This window comes from Watersipora subatra, chromosome 10 (genome assembly GCF_963576615.1).
Source record: "Watersipora subatra chromosome 10, tzWatSuba1.1, whole genome shotgun sequence".
In the NCBI taxonomy this organism is placed as follows: domain Eukaryota; kingdom Metazoa; phylum Bryozoa; class Gymnolaemata; order Cheilostomatida; family Watersiporidae; genus Watersipora; species Watersipora subatra.
Genome location: NC_088717.1, coordinates 5,539,009 through 5,552,288, shown reverse-complemented (window position 1 = coordinate 5,552,288; position 13,280 = coordinate 5,539,009). Strand labels below are relative to the sequence as shown.

The 13,280-nt window shown below is 32.8% G+C and overlaps 1 protein-coding gene across 4 annotated transcripts in view; it reads left to right on the top strand.

Annotated features, from left to right (window-relative positions):
- LOC137405811 (MFS-type transporter SLC18B1-like) overlaps positions 1 to 11,844 on the top strand; it is an 89,800-nt gene extending 77,956 nt beyond the window's left edge. For 3 of the 4 annotated variants that reach the window (XM_068092223.1, XM_068092225.1, XM_068092222.1), the window contains 4 exons: positions 3,936 to 4,042; positions 9,355 to 9,456; positions 10,228 to 10,302; positions 11,221 to 11,844. In XM_068092223.1, coding sequence (XP_067948324.1) covers positions 3,936 to 4,042; positions 9,355 to 9,456; positions 10,228 to 10,302; positions 11,221 to 11,407 — 471 coding nt within the window. In that variant the 3' untranslated portion in view covers positions 11,408 to 11,844. The remainder of the gene's footprint in view (positions 1 to 3,935; positions 4,043 to 9,354; positions 9,457 to 10,227; positions 10,303 to 11,220) is intronic. The other variant, XM_068092224.1, reaches the window with a different exon arrangement.
- Positions 11,845 to 13,280: the final 1,436 nt, after the last annotated feature.

Genomic DNA, 13,280 nt, shown 5'->3' with positions numbered 1-13,280 from the left:
TGAGTAACTAAAAGTGGTAATGAGTAACCATGGAAAACTATTCATTTTATATAATTATGCAATTGCTCAGCAATTGCAACCATGACTCATAAAGACTAAGAAGAGCAATACTAAATCTCTTTGCTATGCTACATTCCTTTGATTGGTTTGCGCTATTTATATTATGTAATCTGCCAATAATAGATGAATAGAACACAAAAGTGGCATAATGGTTTATGTAAGCGTTTAAATAATACAATGCCTGTAAAAATTAACAACTTTTCTTACTGAAGCTATGGCTATATCAAATTATTACACTAATTTTTGGCTCGCATGTATAATGTGCTATTTTACAGCAACTTATTGCAATATCGCATACCTTTAATTTGATGTCTGCAAATCAGTCTTTGGTGTGGGCCATCAATGCTTCTCATCCAGCAGTTATCTATAACTAAAGCGTCATTGATTATTTGCAACTATACAAAGAAAAACTACTTTTGGGCATGCTGTTACATTCTTACGTCAGGTATACATTTGCTAGTTACAGTAAAACTTTGTACAGTATATTTTGTGTTGGTGAATTTAAAGTTTTGCTTATCATAGTGACTTTGCCAAAACGTCAAACTTTACTACATTTCAAAATACAACCTTACTGATATAATGTTTTATAGTTTGTAATCTATAATTATGTATATGTTAAAAAATATTATAAATTTCGGTAGATGAAACCTTGATTATTTTGACATATTTTTTATGCAAACCAATGTGTAATTAGCAACATACCTTTTCTAGAAAAGAACATCCAACTTTGTCTAATACTCTCTGCCATCTGATAAATATGCCATCTTAGCAATAATGCTTACCAAGTTTCTACAAAAATGAAAAGATAATTCAAGTAGCATAAACAGATATACAAACTAAAATGAAAGCAAAATACACATTTTAGTTCACTGGTTAGGTTTTTTTGGCAAACTTGAATATCTGCCTCCTACTACTGAAGCTCTATAAAACAGCTAAGCTCTTAATTACTACACAATTACTACACAAGATTCAAACTAAATACTAAAAGTTTCAAAATTCAAAGGCTGCATATACCCACTTACTTGCTTATGCCTATGCATGTACTACTATTACTTACAAAATCATAACTGAAATACGCAAACTCTCACTATTCATGATAACAATAATACAATTACTTTATGATCATGTTATTCTAATAACAGTTTTGACTGTTGGTAGAACCACATTAATAACATTACTTATCATTATAAAAAACATCAAAAATTATAATAATAATAACTGAAAATAGATTAGAATTGGAGAATTAACTGATTCACTAAAATAACTATTAATTGACAGCTGGCGTGTCTGTGTTGATGTTACAAAACTGAACATTCGTGTAACAATAATAAAGTCAAAAATTAGGACTTTACAAAAAGTTTTGATTTTTTCCTTTTTGGTAATATAATGCTGACTATTCTTGACTTTTCTATGCAGAACAATATCAGCAGTTGGATGACATAAACGGATGTAAAAAATATATCAAACGTGTTCTGTGCTACATTCCTTAAAAATTATAATAATTGAAACATACTTTTTTCACGCTAGTCCTATTTCAATATTAAATAAAATTTATACTGCTTTTCTACAACTGTATGTTTCAAGTAAATAAACTGTAAATTGACTAAAATAACATGAACAACTTACCGAATGTGACTTGCTCCCTTACATGTAGTCATTCTGCTGCTACCAAGCTTTAGTAGACTACATGGGTGAAGAACTAATAGTCCTAACAGCCACAGCAACATTATAACAGCCACATCTCTCTAGCTGTTATATACTGTGGTTATACTTTTGCCACTTTACTTCAATAAATTTAAAAAATCAATTCTTCGACTAAAAAACCATCTCTCAGGTATTGCGTTTGGATGCAAAGTTTCAAAAAAATATTTATTTTGTGGCTGGATGCAACGGCATCGCAAATATGAATTGTACTGATTATAGACTTATTTAAACTTTTACTACAGCCATGCTTAAACATCAGTTGAAACCATAATGTGCAATTATTGTGAATTTTCACAAAAAAGAGCAGATCAATGAGAAACCTTGCAAAAAAGGGAGTGCTTAAATGGCAGTTTTGAAAACTATAAAAAGGGTCAGCAAATAAATTGTAATGTATTGTAGTTTGTTAATATACAACTTTATTTCTCAAATCTAATAAAGCTATCATGAATATTAGCAAAACTGACTGTATCCAACATAGCTGCTAATTCTTTGTATTTGCTGATGCTTAGTCATAAACCTATTGCAATATGTTTTTAAATAGATTGTGCTATTAACTGAAACGATACCAAAACAGTTAAAAGTAAGAATGTTTTAAAATTGATATATGCCTCCTAGTTCCATATATAAGAGCCTCCTAGGGTTTATAATTTATTGATAGAAAATTACACATTTTTGTTGGAGTTGTCTCCTCTTTTCCATATATAAGAATATAGATATATAAGGCGATTATGGGAATCATGTTTAAAATACTTCTATAGGGTTGTTAAGCACTATAAACACTGCTAGAATTAGGAGGCTCCCTGGACGCCTCCTAATTTTTCAGAGCCTCCTAACATGGATTATATATTGATAGAAGCCTCCTAGTTGGGAAATATAGTTCTATATATATATATATATATATATATATATATATATATATATATATATATATATATATATATATATATATATATATATATATATATATATATATATATATATATATATATATATATATATATATACGCATACACTGAGCGGCATAATCATGTCGCAGGTGTTGTGTATAGAAGTCTATGTGATGAGTATGGCCTTAATAAACCACAACACTGGTGGGAAACTCCTGGTAAGGTCAATGAAAATGACAGCGCTAAGATCCTCTGGGACTTCTACATCCAAACTGACAAGCATGTCCTAGCAAACCAACCAGATATAGTGGTGGTAGACAAGGAGAACAAGAGGGCTACTATAATAGATATAGCAGTACCCAATGACTACAATATAGCCAGCAAAGAAAAAGAAAAGGTAGAGAAATATCTCCCACTTGGAGAAGAAATTGAAAAATGCTGGAATGTAAGAACAACTGTAATCCCAGTAGTCATTGGGGCACTGGGCGCAATAACACTGGCGCATAAAATGTGGCTTGCCCAAGTACCAACAGCAATCAACTCAGGTGAGTTGCAGAAAAGTGCGCTATTGGGAACAGCTAAGATCTTGAGGCGAGTGCTCAAACTCCCAGGTCTCTGGTAGGAGACCCGAGTTAGAGCAGAATTTACCACCCATACGGGGTCTCCGGGGTGAGGAAACAATTTTTTATATATATATATATATATATATATATATATATATATATATGTATATATATATATGTATATATATATATGTATATATATATATGTATATATATGTATATATATGTATATGTATATATATGTATAGAATGGAATGTCAGTTCAAAACTTTTCTAACATAGTGCTCAATTTCTAAAAGCAAGAGCTAAAATATGGCGAAGTGAGAGTTGACTAAAAAAGCTTTATTACTATTAGTTTCATATACATAGTAAAATGTACAATCCTCAGATAAAACTCATTTACTAATTATATCATAAATATATAGGTATATATATTTATGATATAATTAACTTTGTTTGAAACTATTATAAATCCATGCTGTATTGTTTAAAATGTAAGCATTCAAAAATTAGAGACGATAATTATCTTCCTCTATTACTGCAAGTTGAGGTGTACCTAGTTTCTCGAAAGAACTGTTGGTACATTGGAAGCATTATATCATATTATATTATTTCTGTTTTACCTAAAGAAATGTAGCAATACTACTTCACCAAAGCCTAATGCTCATAGAGGGCACCGAGCTGTGATATGTCCTGAACAAAGATATTCTTTGCTTTCTAGAGCTGGGTGACCCCATGGTGGATGATGGCTTTTGGATTTGTACTGCATGCGGTTAACTTTTGCTTTATGGGCCCCATGCCTCTCCTGGTCCTTCTAGGGTTCCATCGGTAAGTATACAAGCTCGTCATCTGTCTCGTTTCAGAGAACAAAAGCAGGCGGTTACTTGTGCTGATGGTTTTCACAAATTTAAGTTCTGCCTTTGATGCTACGCTCTTGAAATTAAAATAAAACTTTTAACTCTGAAAACTTTGTGATAAAAATAGCAAACTAACATTACAATAGAAATGAGAAACGTCAGCACATAAATAGCAGAATGGCTAGTTATTTAGTTGAGGACTAGCAGCAAGTGTCATATACAAAAGTAGCAGAACATCTGCATAATGTTTGAATCTACAGCAAAACCTATAGCTGGTAAATATTTGTTTTATACCTTTAAAGTATCAAGTGTATTGCCTGTAAGTAGACCTTTATCTAAGTTTATATGTACAGTCATATTAATAATCACATATACGTGTATGTTCATTTGATATCTAATTTTGTATCTGATTTCTTATGCAATACTATATTAGCTTCAAAATCTGAATTCATGTTCGACTTCATATTCGATGCTATATCTGATTTCAGATCTGAATCAATGTCCGGTTCCATATCCGACTTTTTATTCAATTCTGTTTCTGATTCCATAACCGATTTCCTACTTCGAGTTCTTATCCGACTCTATATCCGATTTTTGTTTGATTGCATATCCGACTTCATATCCGATTCCATATCCGATTACACATCCAATTTCTTGTCCGATTCCATATTTGACTCTATATCCAATTTTTTGTCCAGCTATATAGCCAACTCTAGATCTGGTTTCAAATACATTTTTGTATCTGACTCTGTATCTGACTCCATATCTGACTCCATATCCAATTCCATATCTGGCTTCACCTCACATATTAAATCCTTATACTGCTTTTAGCAACATTCACATGGATATCACGTTCACAACATTCATAGCCAAACTAAAAGCCATATCCACATAAACTTCAATATCAACATTCATACACACGTCATCTCATTTGAATGCTAGTTTATCTCATGTGATGAGTAAGCCCTTATCCCAAAAGCGTTTCTGAGCTTACAGTGTTTGTTAATTTTTATCATAGTAAAAGCAGTGTCCATTCATCTGTCCGAAGTCATGCTAAAAGGGCTAGGAAAAAAATTGCCGGAAATTCGACACGTACATTCTGATTTTTAGAATGTACGTGTCAAATTTCCATGTGGCGGACCACTCGGCTACTTTGCACATTATGGGATAACTAAGGTATGCACATAATTACTACACATAATAATCTCTGATGGCCCATGACACCTTTGTGATTATTAGTGTTATTAATTATTATTATTATTATTACTAGTGCTGATAAAAGGTGTGAAATGCTTTAATCAGTTGGACTAAAAGTATCCCTTAACAAAAGGTTTCCAAGTTTGAAAGTTTTCGAAAGACAGTGCAGTAATTTTGCTGACTTCTGGTAATCTGACTAGTTATGAAACACCTGCACAAGGCTGTCTCAATTGTTTTGCTATGTTTTGTTGCTTAATAAATAGCTACCAGTAGAGAACAGCTAAGCACACAACCTAAGGCAGTCTATCGAAATACAAGTGTTACATTTTGAAACGAAGTCACCTCGAGTCATCATTTTTTTATAAAAATATCTAGGTGCATCACGGGTTATTAGACATTATAACGTCTAGGTGCATCATGAGTTATTACATATTATGTTTAGGGGCATCATGGGTTATTAAATATTATGTTTAGGGCATCATGGGTTATTAAATATTATGTTTAGGGCATCATGGGTTATTAAATATTATGTTTAGGGCATCATGGGTTATTAAATATTATGTTTAGGGCATCATGGGTTATTAAATATTATGTTTAGGGCATCATGGGTTATTAAATATTATGTTTAGGGCATCATGGGTTATTAAATATTATGTTTAGGGCATCATGGGTTATTACATATTATGTTTAGGGGCATCATGGGTTATTAAATATTATGTTTAGGTGCATCATGGGTTATTAAATATTATGTTTAGGGGCATCATGGGTTATTAAATATTATGTTTAGGGCATCATGGGTTATTAAATATTATGTTTAGGGCATCATGGGTTATTAAATATTATGTTTAGGGCATCATGGGTTATTAAATATTATGTTTAGGGGCATCATGGGTTATTACATATTATGTTTAGGGGCATCATGGGTTATTAAATATTATGTTTAGGGGCATCATGGGTTATTAAATATTATGTTTAGGGCATCACGGGTTATTACATATTATGTTTAGGGGCATCATGGGTTATTAAATATTATGTTTAGGGGCATCATGGGTTATTAAATATTATGTTTAGGGCATCATGGGTTATTAAATATTATGTTTAGGGCATCATGGGTTATTAAATATTATGTTTAGGGGCATCATGGGTTATTACATATTATGTTTAGGGGCATCATGGGTTATTACATATTATGTTTAGGGCATCATGGGTTATTAAATATTATGTTTAGGGCATCATGGGTTATTAAATATTATGTTTAGGGCATCATGGGTTATTAAATATTATGTTTAGGGGCATCATGGGTTATTACATATTATGTTTAGGGGCATCATGGGTTATTACATATTATGTTTAGGGCATCATGGGTTATTAAATATTATGTTTAGGGCATCATGGGTTATTAAATATTATGTTTAGGGGCATCATGGGTTATTAAATATTATGTTTAGGGGCATCATGGGTTATTAAATATTATGTTTAGGGGCATCATGGGTTATTACATATTATGTTTAGGGGCATCATGGGTTATTACATATTATGTTTAGGGCATCATGGGTTATTACATATTATGTTTAGGGGCATCATGGGTTATTAAATATTATGTTTAGGGCATCATGGGTTATTACATATTATGTTTAGGGGCATCATGGGTTATTAAATATTATGTTTAGGGCATCATGGGTTATTACATATTATGTTTAGGGCATCACGGGTTATTAAATATTATGTTTAGGGGCATCATGGGTTATTAAATATTATGTTTAGGGCATCATGGGTTATTAAATATTATGTTTAGGGCATCATGGGTTGTTAAATATTATGTTTAGGGCATCATGGGTTATTACATATTATGTTTAGGGCATCACGGGTTATTACATATTATGTTTAGGGCATCATGGGTTATTAAATATTATGTTTAGGGCATCATGGGTTATTAAATATTATGTTTAGGGGCATCATGGGTTATTAAATATTATGTTTAGGGCATCATGGGTTATTACATATTATGTTTAGGGCATCATGGGTTATTAAATATTATGTTTAGGGCATCATGGGTTATTAAATATTATGTTTAGGGCATCATGGGTTATTACATATTATGTTTAGGGGCATCATGGGTTATTAAATATTATGTTTAGGGCATCATGGGTTATTACATATTATGTTTAGGGCATCATGGGTTATTAAATATTATGTTTAGGGCATCATGGGTTATTAAATATTATGTTTAGGGCATCATGGGTTATTAAATATTATGTTTAGGGGCATCATGGGTTATTAAATATCATGTTTAGGGCATCATGGGTTATTAAATATTATGTTTAGGGCATCATGGGTTATTAAATATTATGTTTAGGGCATCATGGGTTATTACATATTATGTTTAGGGCATCACGGGTTATTACATATTATGTTTAGGGCATCATGGGTTATTAAATATTATGTTTAGGGCATCATGGGTTATTAAATATTATGTTTAGGGCATCATGGGTTATTACATATTATGTTTAGGGCATCACGGGTTATTACATATTATGTTTAGGGCATCATGGGTTATTAAATATTATGTTTAGGGCATCATGGGTTATTAAATATTATGTTTAGGGGCATCATGGGTTATTAAATATTATGTTTAGGGCATCATGGGTTATTACATATTATGTTTAGGGCATCATGGGTTATTAAATATTATGTTTAGGGCATCATGGGTTATTAAATATTATGTTTAGGGCATCATGGGTTATTACATATTATGTTTAGGGGCATCATGGGTTATTAAATATTATGTTTAGGGCATCATGGGTTATTACATATTATGTTTAGGGCATCATGGGTTATTAAATATTATGTTTAGGGCATCATGGGTTATTAAATATTATGTTTAGGGCATCATGGGTTATTAAATATTATGTTTAGGGGCATCATGGGTTATTAAATATTATGTTTAGGGCATCATGGGTTATTACATATTATGTTTAGGGGCATCATGGGTTATTAAATATTATGTTTAGGGCATCATGGGTTATTACATATTATGTTTAGGGCATCATGGGTTATTACATATTATGTTTAGGGCATCACGGGTTATTACATATTATGTTTAGGGCATCATGGGTTATTAAATATTATGTTTAGGGCATCATGGGTTATTAAATATTATGTTTAGGGGCATCATGGGTTATTAAATATTATGTTTAGGGGCATCATGGGTTATTAAATATTATGTTTAGGGCATCATCGGTTATTAAACATTATGTTTAGGGCATCATGGGTTATTACATATTATGTTTAGGGCATCACGGGTTATTACATATTATGTTTAGGGCATCATGGGTTATTACATATTATGTTTAGGGCATCATGGGTTATTACATATTATGTTTAGGGCATCACGGGTTATTACATATTATGTTTAGGGCATCACGGGTTATTACATATTATGTTTAGGGCATCATGGGTTATTACATATTATGTTTAGGGCATCATGGGTTATTAAATATTATGTTTAGGGGCATCATGGGTTATTAAATAATATGTTTAGGGCATCATGGGTTATTAAATATTATGTTTAGGGCATCATGGGTTATTAAATATTATGTTTAGGGCATCATGGGTTATTACATATTATGTTTAGGGCATCATGGGTTATTACATATTATGTTTAGGGCATCATGGGTTATTAAATATCATGTTTAGGGCATCATGGGTTATTAAATATTATGTTTAGGGGCATCATGGGTTATTAAATATTATGTTTAGGGCATCATGGGTTATTACATATTATGTTTAGGGCATCATGGGTTATTAAATATTATGTTTAGGGCATCATGGGTTATTAAATATTATGTTTAGGGCATCATGGGTTATTAAATATTATGTTTAGGGGCATCATTAGTTATTAAATATTATGTTTAGGGGCATCATGGGTTATTAAATATTATGTTTAGGGGCATCATGGGTTATTAAATATAATAACTTTACTTTATAATAACTAATACTTTTTATTCACAAACAATAAAACTGCACAAGATTCTCCAACATTTTAAGAGTTACTCACACCTGAATTTAATCTTCTATTTCTTGTAGACCTCTATGGTTACTCATAGTCACTCTCGCTATAATGGGAATAGCGCTAGCGTTTGGATTTGTATCTGGAATGAATCTAATCATACCAACAGAATTTGAAGAGTGAGTTTCATACAAGTTGTTCACATACATCATTTTGTTGAGATTTTGCAGTCATGTGATAACAAGTTTTATAGGCAACCTCTCTCATGGAGAACAGGTATTGAAGCAAACCAAAGAAATTAAAATAGCTGCTTAGTTTGGACTTGCCTTCCCTTACCTTGAAGTAAGAGAACATAACTAAAAGTGCAAAAAACAATAGGCAAAACACCATAACTACATGTACATGTATGCATCCTCGACAATATTTTTCAAAGTAAATATATAAAATAGGCTTTTCCATATGTTTGTGTGCAAATGTCAGCATACAAGGCTTATCTTGTCATAGAGAAAGCAATTACTAATTGTGCCAGAGAAGATCTGGTTATAAAAGCGACTATAATTGTAAAAAAGATCGTATAATAAAAAAAAGTTGAACTTTCGCAGCCTAGCTATGGACTGCTGAACAACTAATAATCTTATAAAATGGTTTACAGTAAAAAGTTATTGATGGAACAATGGCGGTGATTAATTACAGTTTCCTAAAAATGCAGTTCCGATGTACTTACTACAGAATGTGGGAATTGCCTTCTCATTTGAGAATAACCATTAATTTGTTGAGTTCATTGAGCACCAGAGTAAATATTGTACTATCTAAAGCAGATAGACTTGCGCTAAGAGCTATGCATTGCATCATCTCATTTCTTTATGTTAGATTGTGTTTGAAAGGGAAGACTAGAATAATTGAAGAATTTAATAAAACTATGCTTATCAGTTTGTGATTTTATGTTTCAGTGAAAATAATGAGGAGTTGAAGAAGAATACCAAAGCTATGTGTGTCGGTTTCGTAACCTTTGCCTACTCTTTAGGGTGAGTCTATAACTACTGCCCCTCATCCTCTTTGGTTTTGTTCAAATTGCGGAGTAATTTTATTACTAGCTGGTGTCTGTATTATAGAGTTAAACATGATGTTAGGTTTAGGTGAAGAAATTGGAACCTAGCATGAACTGTCAACTGTGATTCTTAAACAGTTGTTTTAAATTATTTTATGGAGCTCAGCTGGCCACAAGCTCACCAAATATTGAGCGGTTTGTCCTTAGGACTTACTGGTGGAGTCGTAATATACATGTACATAAGATGGGATAGAAGAAAATTATAAACCTCTGCTCTTTATACGCTGAACTTACATAATGCTAGAAAAAACATCTTTAAAAGCAAATTTGTTTAATAATACTAAAAATAATTGGCTATGCAAGTATATAAATTCCACAGTAAACTGGGAAACTGATCGTTGTGTAGTAATGTTGATTTAACTAGAGCGCAGCATAACAAACCTTGTGCTGCAACAGTTAGAAGTTTTCCCACCAACATTCACCTGCTACAAGCTGGTGGGCTATTGTTTGTGATTGTGTAGCTCTAAATTACAATAGTCAAAAGGAAGCAAACAGGTAAAATGTAAGACTGGAAAGCTATAATTTTTTACATAGAACCTGCAAAGATCAATTGTAGAGATCAATGTGTGAGGTCAGCAGTATTAACAAAGTTGATTAGGTTAGATTAGATAGTCATGTTTGCATCCTTGTCTAGCCAGTTTGTCTGAAATGATGACAGATGTTTGTGCTATAAAATGCGTATTGCCTTCTTGAAGCTAATGAAGCCGCTGTTCTTTATCTATCAGTTTCTAGTACTATTTTGTTTCCCAAATACATGTAGTCATACAGACACCACCGATAGTTTGTAATTATGTTATTATATTAGAACAAATATTTATTTTTACTTTCTTTACAGGTCCTTCACAGGTTTAACTCTGTCTGGTGTGATAGCAGCTTATGGATCTTTTGGAATTACTATGTCATGCTTTGCAATAGCATGTTCAGTGCCAGCAACACTAATCATATCAACCCTAACGATTAAATATGTTCGCAACAGGAATAAAGCCAACCAAGAAGAAACTCAACCATTGCATTCAAACTGATAGCCGCTACTCTTGACACTGACTCAAATAAATATATTTTTTTGCACAAGTAACTTGTTATTGCTAGTCAATAACCAGCATTATTATTATTGCTTAAAATTTAAAGATGGTATTAAACCTATAGTGTATCAAGTATCAGCCCACAAAAAGTATTTCAAGAAGGTAAGACAACTTTTTGCCAAAACTAGTAACTATTGATTTGTAGAACAGGCGCTAGCCTGTTTTGACAAACTGTTGTTTTTTGTGGAGTTGTCCCCCGTCAAGCGGGCGAGCAACATAACAGCTTGTCACAAGACGTACTGCACCTGATGCATCAGCTGCACTTATAGGGAGTTGTTCTCTTCTGTCTATGCGGCTTGGTTATGATGTTATGTCGGTCGCTCCATTGGTAATCATAACTGATTTCGCGCAAAAAGTTATGTAGAAAAAAATAAGAATACGACGTTTAACCAAAGACTGTTGGTTGTTTACAACTCTGTTGTAAACTTTAGTAGAACTTAAGAATAAAATAAATTGAAAATAAAATCCATAAGAACAAATAAAACTGACTGATACAAGAATAGAAATTAAACTGACTGAGCTCACAAATAACGACATGTTTAGTCGCTGTTGTTGTCTAAGTTCTTAAGTTGTACTAAAGTTTGCCGCAGAGACTGGTCGCTGATTAAACGTTGTAATCTTTTTTTCTACATAAATTTTTGCGCGAAATCCATTATGATTACCAATGGAGCGACCGACATAACATCGCAACTAAGCCGCATAGACGGAAGAGAACAACTCCCTATAAGTGCAGCTGATGCATCAGGTGCTGTACGCCTTGTGACAAGCTGTTGTGTTGCTCGCCCGCTCGCCAGGGGACAACTCCGCAAAAACAACAGTTTGTCAAAACAGGCTAAACAGGCGCATACAGAATTAATTATTGCTCTAAGCAAAGTGTATAGTGTCAGATAAACAACTAGCTATTATGTAGTAATTTGATTGTTCAACCCTCTCTCTCCTTCACACGTACAGACCCTTAAACAGGAGAAACAGTTTGTAAGCTAGCTCAGCATTCCTGTGTTTGTCAGGTCAAAATAACTGGCTTTTAGAATCAGCAACAACCAACTATGGTCGTAATATCCGGTTCACATACAACTTGCAACCTGTGAGAAAAGCTGAAAGTAATACACAAAGCTCTTGCGTCAACGGGGATTCATGTGAACGCTGTGTTGCTTGCAATTGAGCCCCTACTTGCAAGATGAAGGCAAACAAGCCAATATTTTTTATAGATACAAACACCCTGTGTTGCATGCAAGGTTAGTATAGCATCAGTACAAAGTATAACAAAATGGTGACTGTTTGCATCATCAGTCTTATTGGATAATTCTGTGAGCCAATAAGACTGGTCATTGAGTTGTGAATATCAAGTCATGAGGCTCAAGTTTAAGATTAGAATTAGAATGTGCTTATTGGCTAACCGAGTAAGCCAATGAGATGCTAACATGATGCTAACATGACCGGAACATTTACCACCTCGCTTGACATAACAAAACAAAAAAATTGCTATCAATGAGTTTTAGCGTAGAATTTCACTTACCAATAAACATAATATGACACACAGTTCTTACATGCAACCGGCATGTCTTGTACTAAACTTCAAAACAACAAGATTGATAATCCAGTGTAGGCAACCAAGGAGGGCATCAATGTGATGTATTGCATCAATCTAAATCTTGTCACAATATGAAAGTTTACGTCTTACATACGGAACACCTTTTAGCATATTCATCTAGTAGTTGAATGAAATGTAAATTATGACGCTACCTACAACTGTATAATATGAAATATGAAGCATGAAATTAGGAATTGTTTTCTCATTTAAATCCAATCTGAC